This window comes from Myxine glutinosa, chromosome 6 (genome assembly GCF_964187855.1).
Source record: "Myxine glutinosa chromosome 6, kmMyxGlut1.1, whole genome shotgun sequence".
NCBI lineage: Eukaryota > Metazoa > Chordata > Myxini > Myxiniformes > Myxinidae > Myxine > Myxine glutinosa.
In genome coordinates, this window is record NC_136266.1 from 106,019,691 (window position 1) to 106,032,479 (window position 12,789).

At 51.0% G+C, this 12,789-nt stretch overlaps 1 protein-coding gene across 6 annotated transcripts in view; it reads left to right on the forward strand.

The window, feature by feature from the left end:
- Positions 1–12,789, forward strand: part of LOC137430147 (folylpolyglutamate synthase, mitochondrial-like) — a 78,228-nt gene that overhangs the window by 3,529 nt on the left and 61,910 nt on the right. For 5 of the 6 annotated variants that reach the window (XR_013623842.1, XR_013623843.1, XM_078780334.1 and 2 more), the window contains exons 4-6: positions 4–57; positions 1,394–1,458; positions 1,833–1,938. Coding sequence is in view for 3 of the 6 variants with exons in the window: in XM_078780334.1 (XP_078636460.1) it covers positions 4–57; positions 1,394–1,458; positions 1,833–1,938 (225 nt within the window). In the remaining 3 variants the exon portion in view is untranslated. Of the gene's footprint in view, positions 1–3; positions 58–1,393; positions 1,459–1,832; positions 1,947–12,789 lie in introns of all 6 variants that reach the window. The other variant, XM_078780335.1, reaches the window with a different exon arrangement.

Here is a 12,789-nt window from a genome sequence, read left to right on the forward strand (position 1 = left end):
CAGGTTTCGGACTTGGACACACTCAATGTTATTCACGTGAGTGGAACAAAAGGCAAAGTGAGTTTCTTCAATTTCCTCTCTTGTCTATGACGATACGTTCTCTTTTTATTTATTGTAACCACTTTGTTTTTTTAACGTTTACATTGTTTTGTTTGTCATTTTATTGAATGGATTCCCAACTTTGTGTACTTCATATTTTAAATTGTCTGTAATATAGTCTTCTAAAGCCGATGAGTTTGTAGATTTGAGCATTTGTCAAAATGGATTTACAGAACATTACCTTGGGGTTTTTTTTCGATACGTTACCTTAACATTATTGCACATGTTACATTTAACTATATTTTCTCAGTTTGGGGGACGGGTGGGTGCTATGTCGGCAGCATTGTATTTTCCTTGATATCACTTCAATGCCCACCCCAAGTTACCCTGTGGACATTAAGACTTGAGAGTCACCCACAAAGTGCTGACTGGCATCTTGTGTAGGCCACACTGGCCGTCTCGACCTGACCAGGTGGAGCGGGCAGGTAGCCCCTCCCCCGAATTTCATTACCAATCTGGCTGGGTTTCATCAACAGTTCGAGAGTAACCTGGTAATTCTCCAGAGACAAGTTTGGAATGCAAATCCTCAATGCTGGATCTTGACATTAACACCCATATGTTGTGCACAAAATGGGGTGAAGGGGGAGGAGGGTTACAAATACGCTCGGAATGAAGTGCAATTGTTCAATACATTCCAACATGTATTTATTTTTCAAAATAGTGTCCCTGTCCCTGGACTTCAATGCACTTGCTCCATTTATCCTTAAAACTGTCCATGCCACCCGAACAAGCAAAGATGGAGTCATCAGGACTCAGGAGGAACCTGAATTGGTTTCGGGTTTCAGCCGCTACTCCTCAGCCCTCAAACCCATCCAGGTGCAGCCAAGTTGGTCTTACAGAAAACGTTCTGCAAGAATTCACTTCTCCTCAAGTGTAAACTACCATTCTGATGCTGTATCCTGGGAGGGCACCACATCTCGATGTTCTTTGGTTTTGTTGGATAGTAACTTCAAAGCTTCCTGTCCTATGTTCATTTAGTTAGTAGGTGTTAAACATCCTATGCTATAGTGTGGCATTGAGGGACAGTACCAAAGACAAATGCTTGCCTGAGGTTAATTGTAGAATGAGAGTGACCTGCAGTCGATCTTTACCTTTTTACTTTTGGAAAGCTGGATGTATGTCCTCCAATGTATGGGCCAAATGGTTTTCTCCTGTATCGAGTTTTCCTTGTATTTTCTGCAATTCCAAAGTTGATGAAGGCCGCCGCTGGCTGCAAGTGAACTTGGTTTTGGCCAAACGGAAGTTGCTGTCTGTCAATAAACCCTCATTAATATTGCTCTCTTTGTCCTTGTAGGGTTCCACCTGTGCATTTGTGGAGTCGATGCTTCGTCATCATGGTTTTCGTACCGGCTTGTATAGGTCGGTATTGCCAGATGTGCATTTCACATGTTGTTGAGCTGTTGCTAACCAGCTGCTTCCTCGAGTCTCCACAATCTTTACTTTTTTCCCCCTTCAGCCTCCAAACTGAAGCTAGTTTGGAAAAAAGAAATAGAAAATAAACTCTCAACTTCCTCCCCAACATTTTCATTTTTTTCTTTTTCCTGACTGACAGACCCTGACGAATTTTGCCAATGTTACGTCGACCAAACTCCTCTCATTGACGACGAATTATTGACTTTAAATGTTGGCCTCAATCCAGGACTTAAAGGTGGTGGGAATGTAACGGCATTGATTGTGCCAGCACATCACAACTCGGTAGCATCAGCAAAAATGTGTCTCCATCTTGTGTCCAGCTCCCCTCATCTCATCTCCGTCACCGAGCGGATCAGGCTTGATGGGGACCCATTGACGCGACAACGCTTCGTGCAGTATTTCCATCACACACGAGACCTGCTTCAGGTACTGAGGTGTGTGTGTATCCTCGTGCTGTATATGTGTGTGCGTGGTGAACCCCACTGGTGTTGACTTGCCATTCTCTCTTTGGTCCCATGACATAGCATGCAAATATTCTCGTAGTAGAGGAAACGAAAGTGAAAAAGTGGCTAAGAAATTGATTTGAAAATCATTTCATGTTCGAGACAGGCATCTAGTGGGAAGAGTTAGGGAATGGGGTGGTGCATTGGGAAAGGGTGGATGCCAGCTGAGATTGTCCCGAAAAGGGTCATTTTAACCCCTTTTTTTGCTAAATCAGTATTTCCGAAGTGTTGAAAAAGAGAAGAGATGTTTGTAACAATATCCCATTTATTTGCCCAGACATTTTACTCTACATGGGGTTTTTATACATCATTTTGTTGCTGATGATATTGCCTACAAAATGCATCTCAGTATTTTTAAAATATATATATAATTTAGGGGTTACCATGGTTACAGTGGGGGTTCAAAGGTCAATCTATGGCAAAAATATATAATTTTGTCACACTTTCTAATAGATAGGCAAAATGCCATATAAAACTAAATTTACTGGTTCTAATTGCTTTTATTCATCAATCCTCACATCGAAGAGCAGTTTTTAGTGAGGGAAGATTGATGTAATACCCCTCTGTGGGCAATTAGTGAAGGGTGAAAATTAACCTTTTCTTCAAAAATACATAGAAATTGTGAAAAAAAAACCTCTGTTTTGTATTTACCGGTACATGGAATTGTTAAGTGTGATGTTATAGCATACAGTATGCATTAGAAAATGCCTCCAAACCACCATGGTCAAGATTCCTAGTATTGTTTGAGACTCCATCAAAGAAGAAGTCCTCAAGGCTGGTGAAACAGGAGCATCCCGAGTTGAAACATTTGTCTCCACTCGCCTTATTGAGAAGTCAACAGACTTTCATGCTACATTATCTAGGAACAAAACACCATCAATAAGCAGGATATACAAAGTAAGCATTCAACCAAGTGGAGCTGGCAAACAGAAAGAGATCAAAGCTGACAGGAATCTAATCCAAAGACTGTTTGTGGCAGCACAGGGAGGGAGAGATGTAGACCTGAATAACATCCTGAGGCATGAGCTTTCATCAGTCCCACGTGCACTAGCAGACACCAGTGGGAAACTCCATTCTACCGACAAGTCCCAGCTTCAGGAAATACTGACCAAGGACATAGAAGTGTCAAAAAACCTTCCCAAGAGTGCAGCAAAAACCTGCTTGATCATTGACGGCCCTGTACTGATACAAGCAATTGGCAAGCCTGAGAAATCAGAGACTTTTGGAGATCTGAGCAATGTATTCTGTACCAGTGTCTAAAACCGCTTTGGTCCCATGTACTCCAGGGTTGATGTTGTGTTCGATCGGTATCAGGAGGTCTCCATAAAGTCTGGCACAAGGGAAAAAAGAGCCGACAAAACCCGCCCAATCAGACGTGTCATCAGTTCAAAGGACGTGAAGCTCCCCTCCAACTTCAACTCATTCCTCAGCCTCTCTGCCAACAAGGCTGACTTGGCAGCATTTATTTCCGGATCTCTCATAGAGATGGCGGAGAAGGAGCTACAGCCAACATATGAATTGGTTGTTGCCGGCGGGTTTGAGGATTTGATGAGGGTCTGGATTTCTACCGGCAGGAGCACCAACTCCATGAACGCAAACCATGAAGAGGCGGACACCAGGATCATCCTGCATGCCAGGGATGCGACACCACAGGGCTCCCAGAGATGTCCTCCAATGCCGAGACACAGATGTCCTGGTTGTGGCACTGGGCCTGCGAGATCACCTATCTCCAGAGGTGTGGTTCAGTTCAGGATTGAAATCCAAACGTCCCTTCATCCCCATCCATCAGATCTCACTACCAGAAGACCAAATTCAGACAATTATTGCATTCCATGCACTAACAGGTTGTGACACAGTCAGCCAGTTCGCCGCCGGGTATAGGGAAGAAGACTGCGTTGAAAGTGTTCACTGAAGAGTCAGCATGCCTCCAGAAGATGGGGTCTAAAAACGTCAGTGACCAATTGATCCAAGACGCTGAGAAGTTTGTGTGCAAACTGTACCTAAAAACCACCCCTCTTACGGCAATTGATCAAGTTCGCCAAGAAATGTTCCTTCAAGGAAAGCGTTCGCTTGATGCTCTTCCCCGCTCCAAGGATGCACTGGACATGCATATTCGTCGAGCAAACTACCAATGCCTTGTCTGAAAGGAGTCACTAAGCCCAGTGCAAGATCTGCCTGATCCAACAACCAGTGGATGGAAGAATGATAGTAGTGGAAACCTCGTTCCCAATTTGATGACCCTGAGCCCTCTTCCAAAAGCTTGCAAGGAGCTTGTGAGCTGCTTTTGCACATCTGGTTGTGGAAAAAGATGCGGCTGTTTCCATGCAGGACAAAAGACCTGCATTAGAGCTTGCACTTGTAGGGGACCATGCACCAATTCACAGGATGATGATGAAGATGTGTAGGTAGTCGGAGCCCCGGTTCAAACTATGTTATCCGTAGGTTGTTGGCAAACAGAATAAAGTCTCAAACAATACTAGGAATCTTGACCATGGTGGTTTGGAGACATTTTCCAATGCATACTGTATGCTATAACATCACACTTAACAATTCCATGTACCGGTAAATACAAAACAGAGGTTTTTTTTTCACAATTTCTATGTATTTTTGAAGAAAAGGTTAATTTTCACCCTTCACTAATTGCCCACAGAGGGGTATTACATCAATCTTCCCTCACTAAAAACTGCTCTTCTATGTGAGGATTGATACATAAAAGCAATTAGAACCAGTAAATTTAGTTTTATATGGCATTTTGCCTATCTATTAGAAAGTGTGAGGAAATTATATATTTTTGCCATAGGTTGACCTTTGACCCCCACTGTAACCATGGTAACCCCTAAATTATATATATATTTTTAAAATACTGAGATGCATTTTGTAGGCAATATCATCAGCAACAAAATGATGTATAAAAACCCCATGTAGAGTAAAATGTCTGGGCAAATAAATGGGATATTGTTACAAACATCTCTTCTCTTTTTCAACACTTCGGAAATACTGATTTAGCAAAAAAAGGGGTTAAAATGACCCTTTTCGTGGCAATCCCAGCTGGCATCCACCCTTTTCCAATGCACCACCCCATTCCCTACCTGCTTCCAGTGGATGCCGGCCTTTAACATGAAATGATTTTCAAAATGAATTTTTCAGGCTCATTTCCTCTACTATCGGCCTATAACGTCTTGGTGACCCGCAGTTAGTTGTTGGCATGCCATTTAGGATTGGGGCGAATACGATCAGAGTATCTTGGGAGCCTATTTGATGGGGGAAGGATCCCATGCTGCCTTGGACAACGAACTTGATGCATTAATAAACTGCTTTACTCATGATGGAAACTTTGATGGGATGCTTATCAAATTTCTTCAATGAGGTGTACTTTCAGAGAGAAGATACCAATATTTAAGTAGCCTTGCTTATTTATTGTCTGACAGGATGTCCGACCGTCAGGTCTGGGTTTGATTCCCGACCTGACTATAAACTGCCTGAATGGTGTTTAGCAGGTAGGGCGTTGCATCACAAAGTGGGCGTTAAGCTGAGTGTCCTGTCTGCTGGCATTAGTCGGTGGACGTTAAAGATTCCACTTCCTTCCCAAACAGTAGGTGTGTTATCGCTGGCACCCTGAGCAAATTACGACTACCTGCTCTAACCCACAGGGGCACTGCATCAGCTGCACAGCTGAGCACCCCCAGCACCGACGTGCTCTACACGCTTGGAACACAACCTTATTTATTTGTTTCAGGCATGCATACAATAATCACCTTCAAATGTTATGGTATGTTGTAACCTATGAATACTTGATAAATAAATCAACCTTGAACTAAAAAAAAAAAAAAGTATGAAAAATCGTCAAAGGGAAAAACTTAGCTTTGCATCACTTCTTGTTTTGTAGATTCTCTATACTACCAAATAAAGTTTGATTTATACCACCAACAATAGTGCAGTAAAACCCTCAAGAAAGCAAACTCACCCACCTGTGTGTACTGTCTCAGGTTACACAGGCCTGTGCAGTCCCGCACATTGTTATTGCGACACATTCATTCAAATCTTTCATGTGCAACAGGCCATCTGTCATGATTGCCGCAATAACCTGGGGGGGAGGGGGGGGGGGGTTAGTTTTTGGCTTTGTATATCATTTGTGATAAACTCCAATAATTTTCGTAGTGAAGTGCTCTGCTCTTGTAGTCTCGGTACTTTGTTAGGACATTTCATGCTGTAACATGTTAATCTCTACGAAAGTGGAGCAGAAAATTTCTCGAAATGTAGAAAATGTCACGCCGATGATTGGACGTTTTCACATTGAGCACATTCCTACAAATCTTGTGTGTGTGTGTGTACGTGTGTGTGTACGTGTGTGTACGTTTTTTTTTTTTTTGTCTATTAATCATGCAGTCTATTAATTAATTACTTATTATGTACTATGGAAATGTACCTTTTAACTATTTAGACTGCTGAGACCCCTTCGACCTTTGAAGACTTTTTAAGACCCCCAAAAGTCTCTGAGGACCCAAAGGACCCAGTAGACCCAAAAGTACCCGAGGATCCAAAGGACCAAAAAGTCCCTGAGGACCCATAAGACTCCGGGGACCCAAAAGCCCAGAGTGCATCAGGACGTTTAATCCAGCAAGGCCGTGTATCTCCAGTCCAGTCCTGTGTTGTCTGCAAGTGTGGGTGGGATTTGTGTGTGACTGCTCTTCAACGAGCCTCAGGCCCTGTCAACAAAATAGGGCTCGTGACTGAGCTTGTATCGAAATCACGTGCAGAAGAAACAGAATACGAGACATCACTATACTTTTACATCATTTGAGACAAAAGCCACATTCAAATAGTATATGGGTATATTTAACTTGGGTTCCTCACATCTGGGATTCAGTTGGGACAAACAAACCGGTAATTTTTGTGTGGTGCATGATCTTTGCCATGCCAGTGCTTGCATCAATAATGGAAGCGTTTCGTGGGTGAAACGTTTTGCGGTTTATGTAAATCTCAGACTTAAAGAGGCATTTTACACAAAATTGACACTCAGAATGCATCCTGTAGATATTCAAGAAATACTCAAGATAATTGATTGTCCATGTTTTAAAATGCACAAACTTGACATCCACTGGCTATTCAATAACAATGAATATTAGGAATTATGATGGAAAGGGATCACAACCCAAGTTACATATCTACAGGAGTACACATTCTATCAAACCCTTCTTGCATTATCATTGAACATCTGGATTGCATCTGAAACGACAGCATTGGGGTGGGTGTGGGTGGGAGAGGTGGTGGAAGTGGAGCATGAATGTGTGAATTTCTGAATGATTGATACTGAAGCACGCGGTACTACGCGCGTGACTTGCTACCAAGGAGGAAGCGGACAACGCGGTGAGTTTATAGTTCTTTATTCCAAAGAGGTCACTGCAGCACTGGCGCGCTCCGGGCTATATCCTGAGGCCACGCCTACCCCTCGGGCGTGGCCGCCGCCCACTTGGTGCGCGGAATGATGTCACCACGCCAGTGGGCTTTCGTGTCCGCCACACGCGCCCCCCCAGAATTCCCGCGCACCTGGAGGGCCAGTTTGCGGGGCAAACGGATGACCCGGCCGAAGCGCCCTCTGGCGACCGGCGGCGTCCGGGGTGCAGGGATGCCAGGTGGGATGCCCCCGGCTGTACCCGGGATGGGTGCCAGACCGGGGGGCGGAGTGCCTGCGGGGCTGGGCAGTGCCGGGGGTCCGCCCGCAGGGGGACGGCCCCGACGCGGGGGCCGAGCCACCGGCGGTGGGTGGTCCACGTCGAGGTGGGCCGGCTTGAGGCGGTCTATGGAGACCTGGTCAGGAGTGCCGCCGATGTCCAGGGTGAAATGTTTCACCCCGGTCTCCAGCACGCGGAAAGGCCCGTCGTACGGGGGCCGGAGTGGTGTCCGGTGGGCGTCGTGCCGGACGAAGACGTACTCCGCGGTGCGAAGCTCCGGGGCGACGTGTGTAGGAGGGTGCCCGTGGTGCGCCGTCGGCACCGGGGCGAACCTCCGGGCGGTCTCCTGCAGCGCAGAACGCTCCTGCGCCACGGACCAAGGTGCCGTGGGGTCGGGGAGGAACTCACCCGGCACCCGCAGCGGTTGTCCAAAGACCAACTCCACCGTGGATGCGCACAGGTCCTCCTTGGGCACCGTCCGGAGGCCCAGCAGGACCCCGGGGAGCCTATCGACCCAGCCGCCGTCGCGGAGGGTGGCCCGGAGCGCGGCCTTCAACGAGTGGTGGAATCGCTCTCACAGGCCATTGGCCTGGGGGTGGTAGACCGTGGTTCAGTGCAGGTGGACCCCGAGCCCCCGCGCGACCGCGGCCCAGAGCTCCGAGGTGAACTGGGGGCCGCGGTCGGACGAGATGTCCGAGGGGGCGCCGAACCGGGCGACCCAGGTGGCGATGAACGCCTGTGCGACGTCTGCCGCCGTCGTTGCCGCCAAAAGCACGGCCTCCGGCCACCGGGTGGTGCGGTCCACCATGGTGAGGACATGGGTGAAACCCCGCGAGGGGGGCAGAGGTCCCACCAGGTCCACGTGAACGTGGTCGAACCGACGTTCCGGCACCGTAAACGGGGCCAAGGGGGCCTGGGTGTGTCGGTGCACCTTTGCGCGCTGGCACGCGAGGCACGTCCTGGCCCAGCCGCGGACGGCCTTCCGGAGGCCATGCCAGACAAACTTGTCGGCGACCAACCGCTGGGAGGCCCTCGTGCCCAGGTGGGACAGGCCGTGGATGGCGTCAAAAACCTGGTGCTGCCAGCCTGCGGGCACGATGGGGTGAGGCCGCCCGAGGGAGACGTCGCAAACGAGGGCTGTGCCCGCGCCGTTGAAGGGCACCTTGGTGACGCGGAGGCCCGTGACGTCGGTCCGCAGGGCCTGGACCCCGGGATCGGCGGCCTGGTCCGCTGCCATCCAGGCATAGTCGATGCCAAGGTGGACTGCATGGGCAACGGCCCGGGAAAGGCAATCGGCCACCGGGTTGTCCTTTCCCGCGACGTGCCGGATGTCCGTCTTGTACTCGGACACGGCCGCGAGGTGACGCTGTTGTCGGGCCGACCACGGCTCGTCGACCTTGCCCATCGCAAAAATTAGCGGCTTGTGGTCGACGAAGGCCGTGAACGCACGGCCCTCGAGCAGATGGCGGAAGGGCCTGACCGCCAGGTGAAGCCCAAGCAACTCGCGGTCGAAGGTGCTGTAACGGCGTTCGGGCGGGCGGAGCTGCCGGCTGAAGAACGCCAGCGGTTGCCAAGCTCCATCTACCCATTGCTCGTACACCGCGCCCACCGCGTAGTCCGAGGCGTCGGAGGTGAGCGCGATCGGTGCATCGAGCGCCGGGTGCGCGAGCATGGTGGCGTTGGCCAAGGCGAGCTTCGTGCCCGAGAACGCCGTGTCCATCTGCTCGGTCCAGGTAACGTCACCTTTGCCCGGCTTCCCTCGCAGGGCCTCGTGTAAGGGGCGCAGGAGCCGGGCGATGCGGGGCAGGAACCGATGGTAAAAGTTTACCATGCCCAGGAACTCCTGGAGCCCCTTGATCGTGGCGGGGCGCAGAAACCCCTTCACCGCCTCCACCTTGGCCGGTAGGGGGACGGCCCCGTGCCTGGTGACGCGGTGCCCCAAAAAGTCGATTTCAGCAACACCGAACCGGCACTTGGCGAGGTTCACGATCAGGCCGTGCTGGCCCAGACGTTCGAAGAGCATGCGGAGGTGACGAAGGTGCTCTTCGCGGGACGCGCTGGCGACGAGGATGTCGTCCAGGTAGACGTACAAAAAATCCAAGCCGCGCAAGACGCTGTCCATGAGACGCTGGAACGCCTGAGCCGCATTTTTCAAACCGAAGGGCATCCGAAGGAATTCGAAAAGCCCGAATGGCATGATGACAGCCGTCTTCGGGATGTCCTCCGGCCTGACAGGGACCTGATGGTAGCCGCGCACGAGGTCCACCTTTGAAAAGAAGGACATATTCGCCAAGCGGGCAGAAAAGTCCTGAATGTGGGGGACGGGGTAGCGGTCGGGGGTGGTGGCGTCGTTGAGGCGCCAGTAGTCCCCGTACGGTCGCCATCCCCCGCCGGGCTTGGGCACGATGTGGAGCGGGGACGCCCACGTGCTCTCGGAGCGCCGCACGATGCCGAGCCGCTCCAGCGTAGCGAACTCCGCTTTCGCTACCGCGAGCTTCGTCGACTCGGGGTGGCGTGCCCGGGCATAGACCGGTGGCCCGGTGGTGGGGATGTGGTGTTCCACCCCGTGCTTGACGGTCCCCGCCGAGAAGGTCGGCCGCGTGAGGGCCGGGAAACCCGCGAGGAGGCGGGCGAATTCGTCCGCTGCCGGAAGCGTACAGATGAACCTGGCCGGAACGGAACCGCTCAGCAAGCCGCTCGGCGAGCCGCTCGATGAGCCGCTCTGTGAGCTGCTCAAAGAGCCGGGCAGCGCACACGCGAGCGAGCTGAACGTCTCAGCCTGGACAAGCCTTCTGCGCTTTACATCGACCAGTAATCCATTAGCACATAAGAAGTCCGCGCCGAGCAGTGCCATGGGCACGTCGGCCAAAACGAACGACCAACGGAAAACCTGACCTCCGAACTGCAGTACGTGCGTATAGTGGTCACACCACTATACGCACGTACGGAAAACAGCGTTTTCCGTACGTGCGTATAGACGTACCATTGGCCGCAAGCAGCGCAGGGCCCCGGCCCACGGTGTGCTTGTCGGACGTACCGGCAGGAACGACACTCACCTGCGCTCCCGTATCGCACAGGTAATGGCGCCCGGACAAGGTGTCCGTTATGTACAGCAGGCTGTTGGAATTGCCGACGCTCACCGTTGCCACCGAGCGCCGGCTCGCCCGTTTCCCGACCTGCCGAATGAGCACGGCGTGCGACACTGCCGAGCCTCGTGGCCGAACTTGGTGTGGAAGGAACACCAGGCGGGCAGCTGCGGCGTCGGAGGCCGCGGTTTTCTTCGCGGTGGCGGCGGTGGTGGTGGTGGTGGTGGGCGGGGCGTGACGGCGGACACGAGGTGCGGTGCATCGGGGAAAGCTTCGGGAGCCTCGGGAGCGGTGACCGCGCCGACTCGCCTGCGTGTCCAAAGCCGCGTAGTATTTGTCGGCCTCAGCAGCGAGCGCATGGGGTTCCGTTAACGCGGAACCAGCCAAAGCGAGGCGGACTCGTGCTGGCAGCTGGGGTCGAAACACCGCCCGGAATAGAGCGTTCGGGGTTTCGTCACCCATGAGCGCCAGCATATGGTCCATACGGACCGACGGTCGCGTGTCCCTGATCTCGGGGAGGTCCAAGAGGCGATCGGCCCGTGCGTCCACCGTAAGGCCGAAAGTGGCGAGGAGGAGACGCTTGACCGCCTCGTACTTGCCGTCGGCAGTTGGATTCCTTAGGACCGATACGACGCGGGTGGCCGTGCCGGGCCCGAGGGCGGAGACCACGTGGCAGTACATGGTCTCGTCCACCGTGATGCCTCGAAGTCGGAACTGGGCTTCCGCCTGCAGGAACCAAACTTCGGCTTGTGATTCCCAGAATTCGGGGAGCTTGATGGAGACCGCGTTGGTAGCCATTGTTGCGGCGGTTTCGGGGAGTCAGCGACGGCTGACTCGAATGTTGGAGGTCACCAATGAAGCACGCGGTACTACGCGCGTGACTTGCTACCAAGGAGGAAGCGGACAACGCAGTGAGTTTATAGTTCTTTATTCCAAAGAGGTCACTGTAGCACTGGCGCGCTCCGGGCTGCGCGCCCGGTGTATATCCTGAGGCCACGCCTATCCCTCGGGCGTGGCCGCCGCCCACTTGGTGCGTGGAATGATGTCACCACGCCAGTGGGCTTTCGTGTCCGCCACAATACTAAAACAACTACAACGCACTCAGTGGAGCATATACCTCCACCAGGCTGAACAGTTTACGTTTTGGATCCCACTGATAGGCCGGATCTGTATCCGGACCTGAACCAAAATATAATCGGCTTGTTTATGCCACCTGCACAATTCATCCACCAAGTTTTGTCATAATCTGTCCACATCTTTTTGAGATATCGTGCTATATATTGTTTTTGGTCCTCTCAATGGTGAAGAATCACTTTTTTTTAAAAATCTGGATCTTCGCCAAAATCGAATCAAGTCATACTTGTCACACCCATCCTGTCCATTGAGTTTCGTCTGAATCCATCCATAACTTTTTGAGATATCCTACTCAGACAGTTAGACAGACAGAGTGAAAGCGCATCTGTCAACCATCCGTGGCAGAGGTAGAAATTAAAAATATATATTGTATCTGGATCTTCACCAAAATCGAATCAATTTGTCCTTTTTAGACACCCAAACTGTCCACCAATTTTTGTCCGAATCAGTCCATAGCTTTGAGGTATTTTGCTATACTAGGGCATTGCCCGTACGTGGGTGCCCGTTCCTTGCCAATGCCCGTACTATATATATATCTAAAATTATATCCCCCCCCCCTCTATTTACATGAAATGGTTTGGTCCAAAGCGAACGGCTTGCGAGTACGGTGACAATCCCCCCCCTCTATTTACATGCAATGGTTTGGTCCAAAGCGAACGGCTTCCGGAGTTTGGTAAAGAAATCGCCATCGCGTGCACAAACGCGCAGGAAAGCGAATGAATCGCAAATTCGGTTTTATTAGTTTTAAAACATAGTTTAACGCCAACATAGTTTGCAAACGTGAAATAAATGAATACGCTCTCAAATGTGCCATCCGAGGCAGAGTGTGTCCTCCACGTTCGGCACACGCGATCGTTCGCTGCTCTCTGATTGGTTGAATCG